At 58.8% G+C, this 14,947-nt stretch overlaps 1 protein-coding gene across 1 annotated transcript; it reads right to left on the bottom strand.

Moving 5' to 3' along the window:
* Window positions 1-391: 391 nt before the first annotated feature.
* LOC133355170 (sorting nexin-2-like) lies at window positions 392-12,349 on the bottom strand. The gene is given in 15 exon segments (XM_061572513.1): window positions 392-529; window positions 982-1,062; window positions 3,740-3,889; window positions 4,447-4,652; window positions 5,280-5,373; window positions 5,993-6,106; window positions 6,536-6,611; window positions 7,164-7,242; window positions 7,676-7,817; window positions 8,628-8,671; window positions 9,180-9,252; window positions 9,520-9,638; window positions 9,641-9,676; window positions 11,236-11,452; window positions 12,106-12,349. Coding segments are annotated over 15 exon segments (1,767 nt in total). The 5' UTR covers window positions 12,319-12,349; the 3' UTR covers window positions 392-406.
* Between the last annotated feature and the right edge of the window lie 2,598 nt (window positions 12,350-14,947).

The following is a 14,947-nucleotide window of genomic DNA, read 5'->3' as shown; positions in this document are numbered from 1 at the left end:
ACCTTGCCCCACGATGTTACCTCGGATCACCACTCTTTCCATTTAGGACGGTACTCGGTGTGGCGCTGCAAGTGACTTTTCCTGATAGCGTTACGCACGCACACCTCGTAACACACCTCGCCACACTCAATGCCTCATCACAGACCTCGTCACACAAAGACGAAGGCCCGGGACCGGTTCAGATAATCGTCACTGGTGATGGCCGTGAGCGGGAATCGAAGTCGGGTCCCCGGGTTTGAAATGCAGCGCGCTAACCGCTACACTACCGCTACACTACCGCTACACTACCGCTCCCGACAACACACACAAAAGATACAAAGATCCCCCGTATAGCCATTACAGGGTGTTGGGGCAAGTGCTGTTAGCAAGGAGCACTGGCCAGCGGCCTCGTCACACTCCCACCTCGTCACACCTCACTGTACCTCGTTATAGCGTCACACCCCGTCACACGCCTCACCTGTGCCTGCGTGTGCACCAGGGCTTCGAGGTAAGACACCACCGCGTGCTTGAAGTCTCTCACTCGCTCCCTCTGCACGCGGCACGGCGAGGCGAGGAAATGTGAAGGGGAGTCACATGACGAGGTGAGCGACGACACGGTGAGGTGGCGACAGTGAGGTGAGTGACCACACAAAGAGGTGAGTGACATTACGAGGTGATGACAGTGAGGTGAGTGATCACACAAAGAGGTGAGTGACATTACGAGGTGATGACAGTGAGTGAGTGATCACACGACGAGGTGAGCGAGTGACGAGACAGGTAGTGTGATGGCGAGGATACGGAACGATTATTGTATGCTGCTCTGGTGAAGACGTTAGTGGTGGCGAGTGAGGTGAGCTTAGTGAGTGGTGTGGCGAGCGTGGTGTGGTGGGTGGTAAGTAAAGTGTGTGTGGTGAGGTGAGAGTTGTATGGTGAATGTGGTGAGGTGTGGTGTGTGTGGGGAGAGTGGTGAGTGAGGTGTGTGTACGGTGGGTGTGGCCTCACCTCGAATCTCGCCACCTCTGTGCGAATCGTTTTGGAGATCGACTCAAACTCCGCCTCTCCTTGCTCCACTTTCCCCTCCCACTGCGTCACACCACAACGGTCACACCAAAACGCATCGCCACTACACCACAACATCACACCACGTACACCCATATCACCACTTACACCACACGACAAAATCCGTACTACACAATGTCAAAAGCATTCAAACGTCACCCCGTCACGTCACACCATCACACAGCAGCGTCGCCCAACACAGCGTCATACACACCGCACCGTCACACCGTCAACCGCAAGGGAACACCACCCAGTCACGGCGTCAGACCCACCACACATCGCACATCAAATCCCACTCATCTGCAGATCGGACCTGGGGTACGGAGCTCAAATAACCGCTGCTCTCCCCTACGCAAGGCAGACGTGTCGCTGCAAGTCCTTGGAATGGACCGAAGAGCCATTTGTGGCCGTGAGCTGCTCACCGCAGCTTTCATCTCCTCGGCAGTCCGCGGACCACCACTCATCCTCGTCAGCGCCGCACGGCTCTTCCGAATCTCCGAGCGTGGGCTGCAGCGTTCATAAATTTTTTTTACGATTCCTCGCTCCTTCTCCAGGAGGGTCCGCCAAGCTTTCGCAGTGGGGGGGGGGGGGGGGGTGGGGGGGGGGGGGCGATGACTGCTGCCGTTTATTCCAAGCGAGTTATTTGCGGCGTTATTAAAAAAAAAACTATTTGCCATTGGACCGCAATGCCGGCACGTGATGGCCTCGCTCTTGCGAACGACGTCCACGGGATCTATCGCGTCCAGTGTGAGCGAAGCAGACGGCGCCTAGCAATAGTACTTTTTGTACGGTTAATACTCATCTACCGCAGTATTAACCAGGGCGGCCGCTGGATTCGAACCACAAGCTCTGTAACAACAAGCGGCTAACTCGGCTACCGCGTCACCGGTCAAGGCCCCTCGACTCCCCCGGCGCGGGATGTTGGGAGACGTCGGGAGCGGGCCTGCCGCTTTCTCTCGGCTCGCCGGAAACGCCTCCTCCATCAGCCAGGGTTGTCTGGGGAGGAGGGCTGGACCGGGGCACCCCGTGCAGCAGTTTGGCATTCACCCAGAATGACCAACGGCGCCCACGCGACCTTGCGGTGCCACGCATGTGGCTCTGGCCGCCTGCGTGCGGTTGCACCAACCACGTGTCCGGAGCCACAACCGTTGCCCGTCGTCGTCGAGGCATCAGGAGAAGGGTTGGGGAGGGAGGACACCAGCTGTGGTTTTGAACGAAGTCCAAGGAGGATGCCCGTCTCCACAGCGGGAGGACGGCAGAGGCTTCTTACAGATGGCAAGCCAGCCTCAACGCACGCCACGCGCATTCGCCACCGAGTGGCGGTGATGTCAGCACAGCGAAAGTGCCAGGCTAGATGCACTTTGAGGCTACACCACGCACAAAGGCAAAGATCCCCCGTGTAGCCTTAACAGACTGTTGAGGCAAGTTCTATTAGCGAGCACCGATGAAGGCCGGCAAGGCACCACGCCCGTCCGCCTTTGTCTCCCCAGTGACGATGATTACATATCGCCCCAGGTGCGTACTCGACCTAGGGGAAGCTCAGCACCAGTTCAGATAATCGTCACTGGTGTTGGCCGTGAGCGGGAATCGAACCCGGGTCGCCAGGTTCATAGCGCAGCGTAGTGCTAACCGCTGCACTACCGCTCCCCACACAAATACACACATCGTCATCACATCCCACAAGATACCACACACCACAGCACCACGCCACACACCACCCTGTCTGATTACAGTCAGTGGTAGGGTCGGGTGCGTGAGAGTTGCTGGGTGTGGTGGGGTGTGCCATGCTGTGCGTGCCATGTGTGGGCAAGAGATGTGTGCCACATGCCGTGAGGAATGTGCTGTGTGGGTTTGTGTCATGTGTGTGTTTGTGTGTTGTGTGTGTGGGTGTGTGTCGTGTGTGTTGGTGTGTGTCGTGTGTGGGGGTGTGTCGTGTGTGTGGGTGTGTGTCGTGTGTGGGGGTGTGTGTCGTGTGGGGGTGTGTGTCGTGTGTGGGTGTGTGTCATGTGCGGGTGTGTGTCATGTGCGGGTTGTGTCATATGTGGGTGTGTGTCGTATGGTGCGTGCTGCGTGCGGAATGTGTGGGTGTGCTGCGTGTGCCGTGTATACCGTGTGTGGTGTGTGCCGTGTGGTGCGTGCGGTGTGGTGTGTACATGTGCCGTAAGTTGGTGTATGATGCATACCATGTGGTGTGTGTGTGTGCGTGTCGTGTCGTGCGCCGTCGCTCCGTGCGGTACACACCTCCGTGACCTCCTTGGTGAAGCATGGCGAGAGAAGGAACCAGCGATTACACCACGAGGCAAACGCCTCGAATCAAACGCTCACGCAAAGCAGCACGAGCAGCAGCAGCAGCACGAGCAGCAGCAGCACGAACAGCAGCAGCTGGATTGTGTGCATTCATCAACTCAGTGAAGGTGGCCACCCCGACTGAAACTCCAGAAGCAAGAAGTGGTGGCAAGTGTTCACATGCGAGTGTGTGGCCTGCGTGAGTGTGTTTGTGAGTGAGCGAGGCCTGCATAGATCCAAAATTAAGATTGCATACAGGTGTTGCCCGTGTGAGTGAGTGTTACCTGCTCGAGTACTACCCGTGTGAGTGTGTGGCCGACGCGTGTGCGCGCGCGCGTGCGTGCGGGTGTGTGTGCGTGCGTGTATGTGCATGCGTGTGTGCGTGCGTGTGTGTGCTGTGGCAGGACTCGGGCACCTCGTGGATGTCGTCGCGCGCCTGCTGCAGCTTGTCCCCCTTGGCGGCGGCCCCCGACTGCAGCTTCGCCTCGGCCTCGCGCTTCTTCTGCAGCGTGACCTGCGCGTCCTGCCAGCGCTGCCAGCAGCGCACTCGCTGGTCGAACACGGCCTGCATACACACACATGCACGCACGCACACACACACGTACGTACACACACACGCATGTACACACACACACGCACATACACACACACACGCACGTACACACACAAACGCATGTACACACACGTATACGCATGTGCATATACACGCATGTGCATATACACGCACACACACGCACACATGCGCACTCACTCACGCAGACGGCCATCACCTGCCGCTCTGCGACCTTAACCGACTCTAGGGGAGCCAGTGCTGTTAGCGAGCTGCAATGAAGGCCACTTTCTTACTCTCCGGCTATGGGAACTGGGGGAGGTCCGGAACCGGAAGTTGGCGCGCTAATCGCTGCTCTACCCATCGCACACAAAGACAAAGATCCCCCCTATTGTTGTTAGCGAGCACCTATGAAGACTTGCACGGCACAGGAGGGGATTGGTGGCCAACACTACGCGGGGCGACGCTCGCGGTGGGGCCGGACTCGGGGGGGCCGACGCGATTGAGCCGAACGCGGGCCCGGCGATTGGCGAGGGTCAGCCTTGCGGGCCGGGGCGCGCGCGGGGCCGCACCTTCACGGAGCCGATGAGCCGCACGTAGTCGGCGAGCAGCTCGGCCAGCAGGAAGGCGTCGGCGTGGGCCTGGGTGCCGTGCAGGCCCTCGACCCGCTCCTCCACCTCGGCCAGCTGGGAGAGCGCGCGCGACAGCGCCGTGTGGTCCTCCGAGGTGCCCAGCATCGCCACGCTGCGCGCAAACGCAGACGTGCACAGCGCCAGGTCTGGAGGGAGGTGGGCGGAGGGTGTCGGGTCGGGTGGGGGTGGGGGCGGCACAAATGGTACGGTCACGCGCGGTCACGACGCGGGGATGTGGCTGGGGGGGGGGGGGGGGGGGTCACACGGCGGGCAAGGAGACGCACAGACGGATGCACGTACAGGGGTGCGGGCACACAGACGGGAGCACGTGCAGTTGGACAAGCGGTCACATGTCCACATGGGGACATGGACACAGGGACACGCGGGCACAGGGCTAGGACTACATGGATATATGAGAACAGAGATGCAAAACACACACACGTGGACATGCGTGGGCACGGGGGGCACGGGAATACAGACATGCCACTGAGACACTGGCACACGCACACAGGGAGGCACAGATGAATGGCACGCACACGGACACATGGGGAAACATGGACACGGACACGCAGACACACGAATGGCATGTGATGGGTTGGAATAGCGTGTTACACTACGTGTGACGTCTGTGATGGTGCCACGCACTCTTGCGGTGGTGCGCTATGGTGAGGCGTGATGGTGGGTGATGGTGGGTGATGGTGGGTGATGGTGGGTGATGGTGTCACATACTCTTGCGGTGGCGAATGATGATGAGCGACAGTGAGGCCTCTCACCCTTCCGGTGCACCACCAGCCCCTCCACGCTCCCGTGCAGTCTCCGTAGCTGCTGATCCAGGCTCTCAAACTGCAGCTGCTTCTCCTCAAACCACTACGCAGCAAACGCAGAGATCCCCCGCACAGGATCAACAGACTGTTGGATAAAATGCTGTGAGAAAACGCCTATAGATGCCAACAAAGGGCCAGTGTGGCTGGCACCACGCCCCGGCCACCTTTGTTTCCGCAGTTCCCCATTGGGGATGTATACACACAGCACCAGGTGCTCATTTACGGCCGAGTTGACCTCAGGAGGCCCGGAACCGGTTCAGATAATCGTCACCGATGTTGGGAATCGAACTCGGCTCGCCGGGTTGACCACTGCACAGCCGCTCCCTACCACGTACGCTCACATACACAGATAACTATGACACTGGCACACAAACCACCACCATGCACACACGCACACACCTTTACTTCCGACACCGCCACCTCCTCCACCACCACTGCCTTCATCACCACGAACGTCGTCATCATGATGACCATCGCTGCCACCACCACCACTGCCATTACCACCATTACCACCGCCGCCGCCACAGCCACCACCACCACCACCACCGCTACCACCACTGCCACCCTCACCACCATCATCGCCACCACCACCGCCATCTCTACCATCACCACCATCCACACGTGCAGCCGGGGTAGTGCGTGAACGAAGACATGGGGCTTACTGGGTCCAGCTCGCTCATCTTGATAGTCATCTTGTTGACAGCCTCGGCCGCCTTGCTGACGATTCGCATGAGTCCGGCTCCACTCAGCGCCTGAGTGCTGACAGCACGGGGCAACTGCACACACACACACACACAAAGACAAAGATCCACCGTACAGCCTTAACGGACGTTTGGGGCACGTGCTGTTAGTGAACAGCACCTGTGAATGCCGGCACGGTGAACAATGGGGGTGCGTGGCAAGCAGTGGTTATCGCACTGCGCGATGAGCCCCGGCCAACCGGGTTACATTCCCGTTCACAACCAAAGTCCGTGCCGAATATCTGAACGGTCCCAGGCCTCCCCAAGTCAACTCGGCCTCAAATGAGTACCTGGTGCGGTGTGTAAACATTGCCACGAGGGAGACACAGGTGGCCGGGTGTGCTTGAGGCCCCACACCACTCCCTTGGGCGCCAGCTAACAGCAGTTGCCCCAATGGCGCGGATGGCTACGCGGCGGTCTCTTGTCTGCGTGCGCGTGACGAGGCGGAGGAAGAGCGGCCCTCACCTCGTCGCGCTCCAGGAAGTCGCGGAAGTCCGGGTCCTGCAGGAGGGTCGGGTGCTTCGCTACTCTTTGCAGGTACCTGCGGGAGGAGCAATTACCATGGCAACGGCAGGGAGGGGGGGGTCGTGGGAGAGGGCGGTGGTCAGTTGTGGAGAAGAGCGAGGGGGGAGAGGGGAGGAGAGGGGGGCGCGAGTGGGGTGGGGATGCGAGTGGGGGGGGGGTGGGAATGAGGTGGGGGTGGGAGTGGGGGTGGGAGTGGGGTGGGGGTGGGAGTGGGGTGGGGGTGCGAGTGGGGTGGGGGTGCGAGTGAGGTGGGGGTGGGAGTGAGGTGGGGGTGGGAGTGGGGTGGGGGTGGGAGTGGGGTGGGGGTGCGAGTGGGGTGGGGGTGCGGTGGGGGTGCGGTGGGGGTGCGAGTGGGGTGGGGGTGCGGTGGGGGGTGCGGTGGGGGTGCGAGTGGGGTGGGGATGGTGAGATGGGGGTGGGGGTGCGAGTGGGGTGTGAGTGGGGTGGGGGTGCGAGTGGGGTGGGGGTGGGGGTGCGAGTGGGGTGGGGGGACGGGTGGGGGTGTGAGTGGGGTGGGGGTGCGGGTGTGAGTGGGGTGGGGGTGCGAGTGGGGGTGGTGTGGGGGCACCTCTCGAGCGAGGAGCGCCGTTTCTCCACGAACTCCGCGGAGGAGGGGTCCTCCTTCCCCACCTTCACCTTTGTCATCCCTACAGCAGCAGCGCACCACCCCACCCACCGCCAGCGTTAGCGAGCGTGAGGTCGTGTACGGACTCAAGCTCCTCGCTCCCCTCCACCCCCCCACAACAGGGCCCCACCGTGCCCAGCAACTCCCCCAGCTCCAGATCCCCCCACTCCCACACACATGGGGGGGGGGGTCCCCATCCTCACAGGTTCCCCCACCTCATAGGGTCCCCGGACCCCCCCCGACCCCGCAAGATCCCCCAGCCCAACGCCACCACAGGGAGGGCCCTGAGAGGTCCCCCAGGAGGGAGGGGGAGTTGGGGCCACAGGGCTTGAGGTCGTCGATTGGGGTGAGGGGCTTAGAGGAGGAGCAGCGTGGGAAGCTCGGAGTGGGGGGCTCGGAGTGAGGAGTGGGGGGGGGGCTTGGAGTGAAGAGCTCGGAGTGGGGGGGGGGTGTACCGATGACGCTCTTCTCGGGCGCGGGGGGCACGATGACCCCCACAGCGCCGTGCCGGGTGGACAGCTTCGAGTGAAGCCCCAGGAAGTCGCTGAATCGGCGCTTCACCCCAAACTCAGATCCGCGGAACCCGCTCAGCGAGGTCTGCAGAGAGGGGGGCACTCAATCACTCACACTCGTACGCTCTCACGCACTCACGCACACACTCACAATCACTCACACTCACTCACAATCACTCACACTCACTAACAATCACACTCACTCACGATCCCAAACAAACACTCACTCACAATCACTCACTCACACTCACAATTACTCACTCGCACACTCACAATTACTCACAATCACCCTCACAATCACTCACACACACTCACACACTCTCACACACTCAGAATTACCCACACTCACTCACTCTCACATTCACACTCACCCACAATCAAATTCACACTCACAATAATTCACACTCACAATCATACTCACTCACATGTACAGACCCCTCCATGTAGCCTTAACAGACTGTTGGGACAAGTGCTGTTAGCGAGCACCTATGAAGGCCGGCACGGCACACGAGGGGGTGGGTGGCCAGCACCACGCCCGGTCGCCTTCGTCTCTCTCGTGGCGATGTTAACACACAGCACCAGGTAGTCATTTGAGGCTAAGTCGACCTAGGGGAGGCCTAGGACGAATTCAGATATTCGTCACTGATGTGGGCCATGAGCAGAAATCGAACTCGGGTTGCCGGGTTCATAGGGCAGTGCGGTAACCGTGAACTCGCTCACATTCACTCACGAGTATACACCGACGCAGATACTCACTCGCTCTCATGCTCACGGTGATATACACACTAGCTCATTTATACACACTGCCAATGTACTTTCTCTCATATACCCCAAGCGCACACTCACAGCACTCTCACCTCACCTCGTCGCTCACCAGCTCGCGAGTGACGCTCACCTTGGTGTGGACGTGATACACCATGTAGGCGTTCATGCCATCACCTGAAACAAAGACAAAGTTCCCCCCAGTATAGCCTTAACAGACTGTTGGGGAAAGTGCTGTTCATAGCGAGCACCTAACATACACTCACGCACATGCACGTATACACAAAAATCACCCAAACAGCCTTTAACTGTTGGGGCAAGTGCTGTTAGGGGAGTACCTATGAAGACCGGCACGGTACACTTGGGGGTGGGTAGTCAGCACTACGCTCGACCGCCTTTGTCTCCCCAATTGCAATGTTTACACACCGTACCAGGTACTCATTTGAGGCCGAATCAACCTAGGGGAGATCATCTTCAGCGATGTTGGCCGTGAGCGGCAATCGAACTTGGGTCGCCGGGTTCGTAGCGCAGCGCGCTAACCGCTACACTACAGTTCCCCGCAACACACACACACAAACGTGTACGCGTGCGTGCACACACACGCGAATCACCCCTCCGACTCCAGTCCCGCATCCCCACCTCACTACCCAGCCACCCACCTCCTCAGCCCACTCCCAGCACTCACCGACTTTCTCAGGCTCAGTGACATTGACGACCAGGTCACAGACATTGTCCCCCACCTCCTCCTCCTCCTCCACCTAGGGAGGAACACAGCCTTTAACACACACACAGTAAGACATAAATGTAAAGACAAAGATCCCCGTATAGCCTTAACAGACTGTTGGGGCAAGTGCTGTTAGCAAGCACCTATGAAGGCTGGAATGGCACACGAGAGGTGGATTGCCAGCACGATGCCCAGCCGCCTTCATCTCCCGAGTGGCGATGATTACACAGCTCTCCAGGTACTCATTTGAGGCCGTGTCGGCTACAAGGGGGACCTCTGTGTTTGTGTGCAGGTGTCTCACCTCGTCAATGCTGCTGGGTGAGTGCTGTGCGTCCCGTGCTGGGGGTCTCTGGTGTTGCTCCGCTGGGGCGGGCGGTACGAGGGGGGGCGACTCCAGCAGAGCCGAGCCCGCAGGGGGAGCCCCGGGCGGACCTCCTCGTCATCCTCATCAGGGCCATCTTCCAACACACACACACACACGTGGACAAAGATAAAGATTCCCTGTATAGGCTTCAACAGACTGTAGGAGCAAGTGCTGATAGTGAGTAGTGCCTATGAAGGCCGGCACGGCACACGAGGGCGTGGGTGGCCAGCACCACGCCCGACCGTCTTCCTCGTCTCCCGAGCTGCGATGTTTACACACCGCGCCAGGTACTCATTTGAGGCCGAGTCGACTGAGGGGAGGCCCAGGACCGGTTCAGATATATTTTGTCACCGATGTTGGCCGTGAGCAGATATTGGGTCGCCGGGTTCGTAGCGCAGTGTGTTAACCACTACACTCCCGCTCCCCGTACAACAACAGCCATTCGCCATGAAGTGGAGGTGACAACACCACGGTGATTGTGCCAGGCCAGGTGCACTCCCAAGGCTCACTAACAGGTCACGGGACAGACCCAAGTGCAATGGGTTCACCGAGATGACTGGCAGATTGCACCAGCTGTGCCTCCCACTGGTCCCCATACAAAGATCCCCCGTGCAGCCTTAACAGGCTGTTGGGGCAAGCTCTGTTAGCGAGCACCTATGAAGGCTGGCACGGTACACGAGGGAGTGGGTGGCCAGCACCACGCGCGACCGTCTTTGTCTCCCCAGTGGCGATGTTGTTACACACCGCACCAGGTACTCAGAGGACGAGTCGACCCATACACACACTCATATACACTCGCTCCGATGGTGCTGGTCTGGTGGGTCTGGGTGGGGAGGGTGGGGAGGGTGGGGAGCCCAGAGTCGGCCGTGTCCGATTCTAACGACTTCGCTTCCACCCCACGCCGCTGGGGGGCGCGGGTGGAGAAGGCGCAGGGGGGATGAGCCGCTGTTATGCTTTACCACCCTTCGCCACTGCAGGGGTCACAGCCAACCGCAGCAAATTTCGGCCTCGGCTGACCCAGCCAGCCACGAGAGGCAAGCCCCAACAGCAGCAGCAGCAGCTAGGCGGAGGGCTTTCCCAAACACCGCCACCACCGCCACCACCAGCAGCATCAGCACCAGCCCGGCACACCCCAGCACACGCCCTCCAGGCAGGGCGTGGTGGAGTCACGTGAGGGGCACCGGGGCCACGGGGAGACGCGTGACTCGAGTCACATGAGTGGAGCAGCTTCCCCTCGAGCGGATCCGGCCTCCATTGCAATTCCTGTTTATAGCAGCAGCAGCAGCAGCGTCTTGGGCAGCTGACAATTACCGAACAGCCCTCACAACAGCGACCGCAGCTCGGCGTTGCAGCGCTCACGACGCGATTGCGAACAGCAAAACTGGGTGACCAAACTACGAGCCGCGGCGTGAGGTCACGGGCGGACTCGTCATATGCCACAATCGGCTTCTGTCAGTCATGATCAACCCACTGCTGGATGAATGCCTCACGATGAGAACATCGATAATGAATCTACCCCAGGGCTCCAGCCACGGTCACCGCTCCACCACTCAACTCCTCTTCCCAACGACCCCCCCGCCCCCCACCAAGAGCCACGGCTCCCGGGGGGGGGGGGCCTTGACGAGGTCTCGAGACCCGGTCCACGACACGCACCGCCGAAGAGGTCGTCGCCGTCGCTGTCATCCAGCAGGGCCTGCTGCTCCTGCCGCGGGGTCGCGTGCTCTCCGCTGTCGGGGGCCCCGGTCCCCTGGGCCTCCCCGAGTCGCCCCTGGGGCCCAGCCGCCGCCGCCGCCACCGCCGCGTCGTCGTCGTCTTCGTCGTCGTCTTCCTCCTCGCTGGGGCTGCCCGCGTCCGGGCTGGACGGGCTGGGCTGGGGGAGGGAGGCACGATGATGGGGGACGCGGCTCACAAACCCAATCCTCTCCCTCTCCCCCCACGGCTCCTCACCCCCCGAATCTCTAAGACCCCCCCAGAGGATGGCGATAAGCGAACCCCTGCGCGTCCGTCTGGGACGCGACTCCCGGAACTCCTGGTTGGGGTCCGTTGCACGAAACGTCTAGAGTGAATTCACGCGGCCTCTCTGCATCCCAAGTGAAACAAGGGACCATTTAGTCCAAGTTGATGTATTATTTCAGCTACTGAACCCTGAATGTCTCGACTCCAGGGGGCCCGCATACAGGACGTCTGCACCACTTCATGGGGTAGCCCCCCCTTCCGGGACCCTGGAACCAACCACATCATCTTGCAGCCAGTCAGCAACGGGGCCCCCGCGGGAGCCCTGGACACACTCCGGCGCCACGAGACCCCCTTAACGGGGACTCCGGAACTTGCGGACCCCTAAACCTCGACAAAGGGAGGAGCCCTAGAGGCGACAACTCCTGGGACCACTGAACCCGAGACACGCGCGCATGCCTGAACCCCGGGACCCCTTGCGCCGCTCGACCCCGAAACGGGGGCCCGGGGGGGGAGGGTCAGGGGCCCCCTAATTAGGGGACTCTATCCGCGTTCATCCTCGGCCCTCACCTCCAGGGTGCTCTCCGTGCTGGCGAACAGCTCCTCCGCGTCGTCGCCGTCTGCTGGCCCCGCTCCCGTCTCATCCCCCAGGTCCACCAGGTCCCCCAGGCCCCCCAGGCCCCCCAGGCCCCCCAGAGCGCCCAGGCCCCCCAGAGCGCCCAGGCCTCCCTCGTCTCTCAACTCGGGAGAGCTGCGCGGCTCCTCCGCCGTCGTAGCCGCCATCTTGGTCAGGGGCCGGAGTCCGCGGAGTCACGTGGGGGGAGACGCCGGGCAGGTCACGTGGAGGGGGGGCGGGGGCGGGGGGGTGTTATGGGGGGGGGGGGGGGCTGGAGCTACGGGTCGCCGCGCGCACGTGACAAACGCGATTTGCTAACGGTGCGAGTTCGCATTCGGGCTGAACGATTTGGGGAAAATATCTAATTGTGATTTGATATCTAATTGCGATTTTTCTGACATTGCGATTTGATTTGGGATTAAACTTTTTAAAGTCAAGCTTCAGTTCAAAATTCACTTTGTAATAGATTTAAAACATGTGATGGAGCATTACCACAAGATACCATCAAAATATGAACTGCTCTTTATATTCTAATGCAAGGATGAGAACTTAAAATATATGAATTGCTTCCAACATGTCTTTATTAAAATGCTTTAATTAAAATAGAACAATCAAACATAGCACAATTGTTAAGTTAAATAAATAAAGTTATAATAATAAATAATAAAACAATCCCAATAAGAAAGTCATCGGACTTTTAAAATCGCAGCCTTTGCGATTTGCTAATCGCGTTGTTTCAAATTGCGATTTGAAATCGATGAATCGTTCAGCCCTAGTTCACATTCACAGGATGCTCTTTACAATTCTGGCAAAGCGTCTGACGATGCTGATTGCTGCTGCTGCTGTAATCGGCAGCGAAACGTCGTACTCGAATTGTAAATATTGTAGTTGGTTTACTCTCCAACACGCCGGTTAGTGCTGTACTAGTAACGAATTTGCACGTTCTGTTTACGTGACAAACCTTAGCATTTGGCTGTGCCGGGTGGTGGCGGGTTTAACGACACATTTATATATTTACCCGATCTAACCCAAACACACTTGTCTGATGGATGATATTGGTCGCGAAAGCCGACTGCGTGTTAAAACCCGCCGTCTCGTATTCGCCACTTGCACGGACACATTGAGCGGGTTTTTGTATTGTTACTGAATGCGACAAAACACATTGTCCTGCGGAGGGAGCTGGTAGGAACGTTGGGTTGCTCGGTCAATGGCCTGCAGGGTCAACGGCGGCGTGGTGTATTCCGCAAATATTCCCGACTGTGAGGGCGGGCACAAGCCGGCGTGAGTAGGTTAAACGTTGAGTTTTATAAGAGCACCACAGGGTGACCAGCCCCTCCCCACCCAGCCCCACCCCTCCCATCTCTCACCCAGCCCCACCCTCCCCACCCAGCCCCTCCCCACCCTCCCCACCCAGCCCCTCCCTCCCCACCCAGCCCCTCCCTGCACGACGGACGGACGGACACAATAATCCCCTGTGGGCTGGTGTAACCAGGAGGTTCCTACCAGTAAAAGGCTCTTCGTGAAGGGACGGATTATATGTGAAGGAGACATCGTCTGCTTATATATATACTTAATTTCAGTTCTATTTCTCAAGAACGAAGCTAATTATTAGTTTGGTTTTGTGTTGTTCAACATTTCGTGGTGTCGAACTTAGGTCCAATCAAGCTTGGCTGCTGCTGATGAGACACTGCATGTCGAACCTACACGTGTTGACCAAATGCTGGCTGAATAATTCTGCACTCCCAGACGGCCGCGTGGTGCTGATGGGATGTGTACAAACCCCGTACTATAGACACTGCAGTGAAGTCCGTTTTCTCTCTTATATTTACACACGCGGCGCATTTCTGGCACAAATCTACCAAACAAAGCGCCATCATCATACGAATAGTCAAAGTGAAAGTAGACAATGAACCACAATCCCCGTTATGAACGGTGGGAGCAGGCTGTGCCCATTGCGGTCAGCAGAGGGCAGAGCAGCGAACTCACCCACAGAGAGGGCTGCTCCCAAGACCGGAGCTCCCTCCAGCGGGAGCGCTGTCCACCAGCAGTAGCGTGGGCGAGCAATTGCAGGGCTGCGCCGTTACCTCGTGCGGTAACTTACATGCTCCCCGTGCCTTACCTACCTAATCTGCCCGCCTGTCGACCCGTGCCTACATCTACACACCACGCTGTGAGATCCATTGTTGAAGGTCGCCTTATAATTGTAGATTATCCACTGCTGGTTGACACTCTGTGGATGTGGCCTCAAACAGGAACAAAAACGTAATAGGCGACGTTTCGGGCAATGACCCTTCTCCACCAGCACATAGAGAACCAAGATTGGTCGGCATTTATTGACCGAGACGTCTTCTATTGTTTACTTTGTTCCTTTGAATCCACACGCGCCGTTGTTGTTTGTTTGTGTAGATGTGTTTACTGTGCTTGTGCATTGCTGCCAACGCAGAAGCAGCGTCGCCGACATAATTTGCTCGCTGTTGGATGAGGGTTGTTTGACCATACTTCACCACTCTGGTCAGTGCAGGCGGGTAAGGAGCGTGGACGTGGGGATATAGAAGTACTGTATAGCACAATAATGTGTTTTCGCTACACTCTGCTGCCCACAACATAACCACCCCCCTCTCTCTACCGACGTGTAAATGGGTACACGTTGGAATTGATCAGCCGTGTACGTGTGTACGTGCGTGTCCGATGAGGAGCGGTGGCGCAGCGGTTAGCGCGCTGCGCTACAAACCCCGACCACCTGAGTTCGATTCCCGCCACTCACTTCCACCAACACCAGTGACGATTATCCGAACC

The sequence above is a fragment of the Lethenteron reissneri genome, chromosome 50 (assembly GCF_015708825.2).
Source record: "Lethenteron reissneri isolate LAM-NWPU_2019-01 chromosome 50, ASM1570882v1, whole genome shotgun sequence".
In the NCBI taxonomy this organism is placed as follows: domain Eukaryota; kingdom Metazoa; phylum Chordata; class Hyperoartia; order Petromyzontiformes; family Petromyzontidae; genus Lethenteron; species Lethenteron reissneri.
The sequence above is the reverse complement of the archived record's forward strand: the minus strand, read 5'-3'. Positions and strand labels throughout refer to the sequence as shown.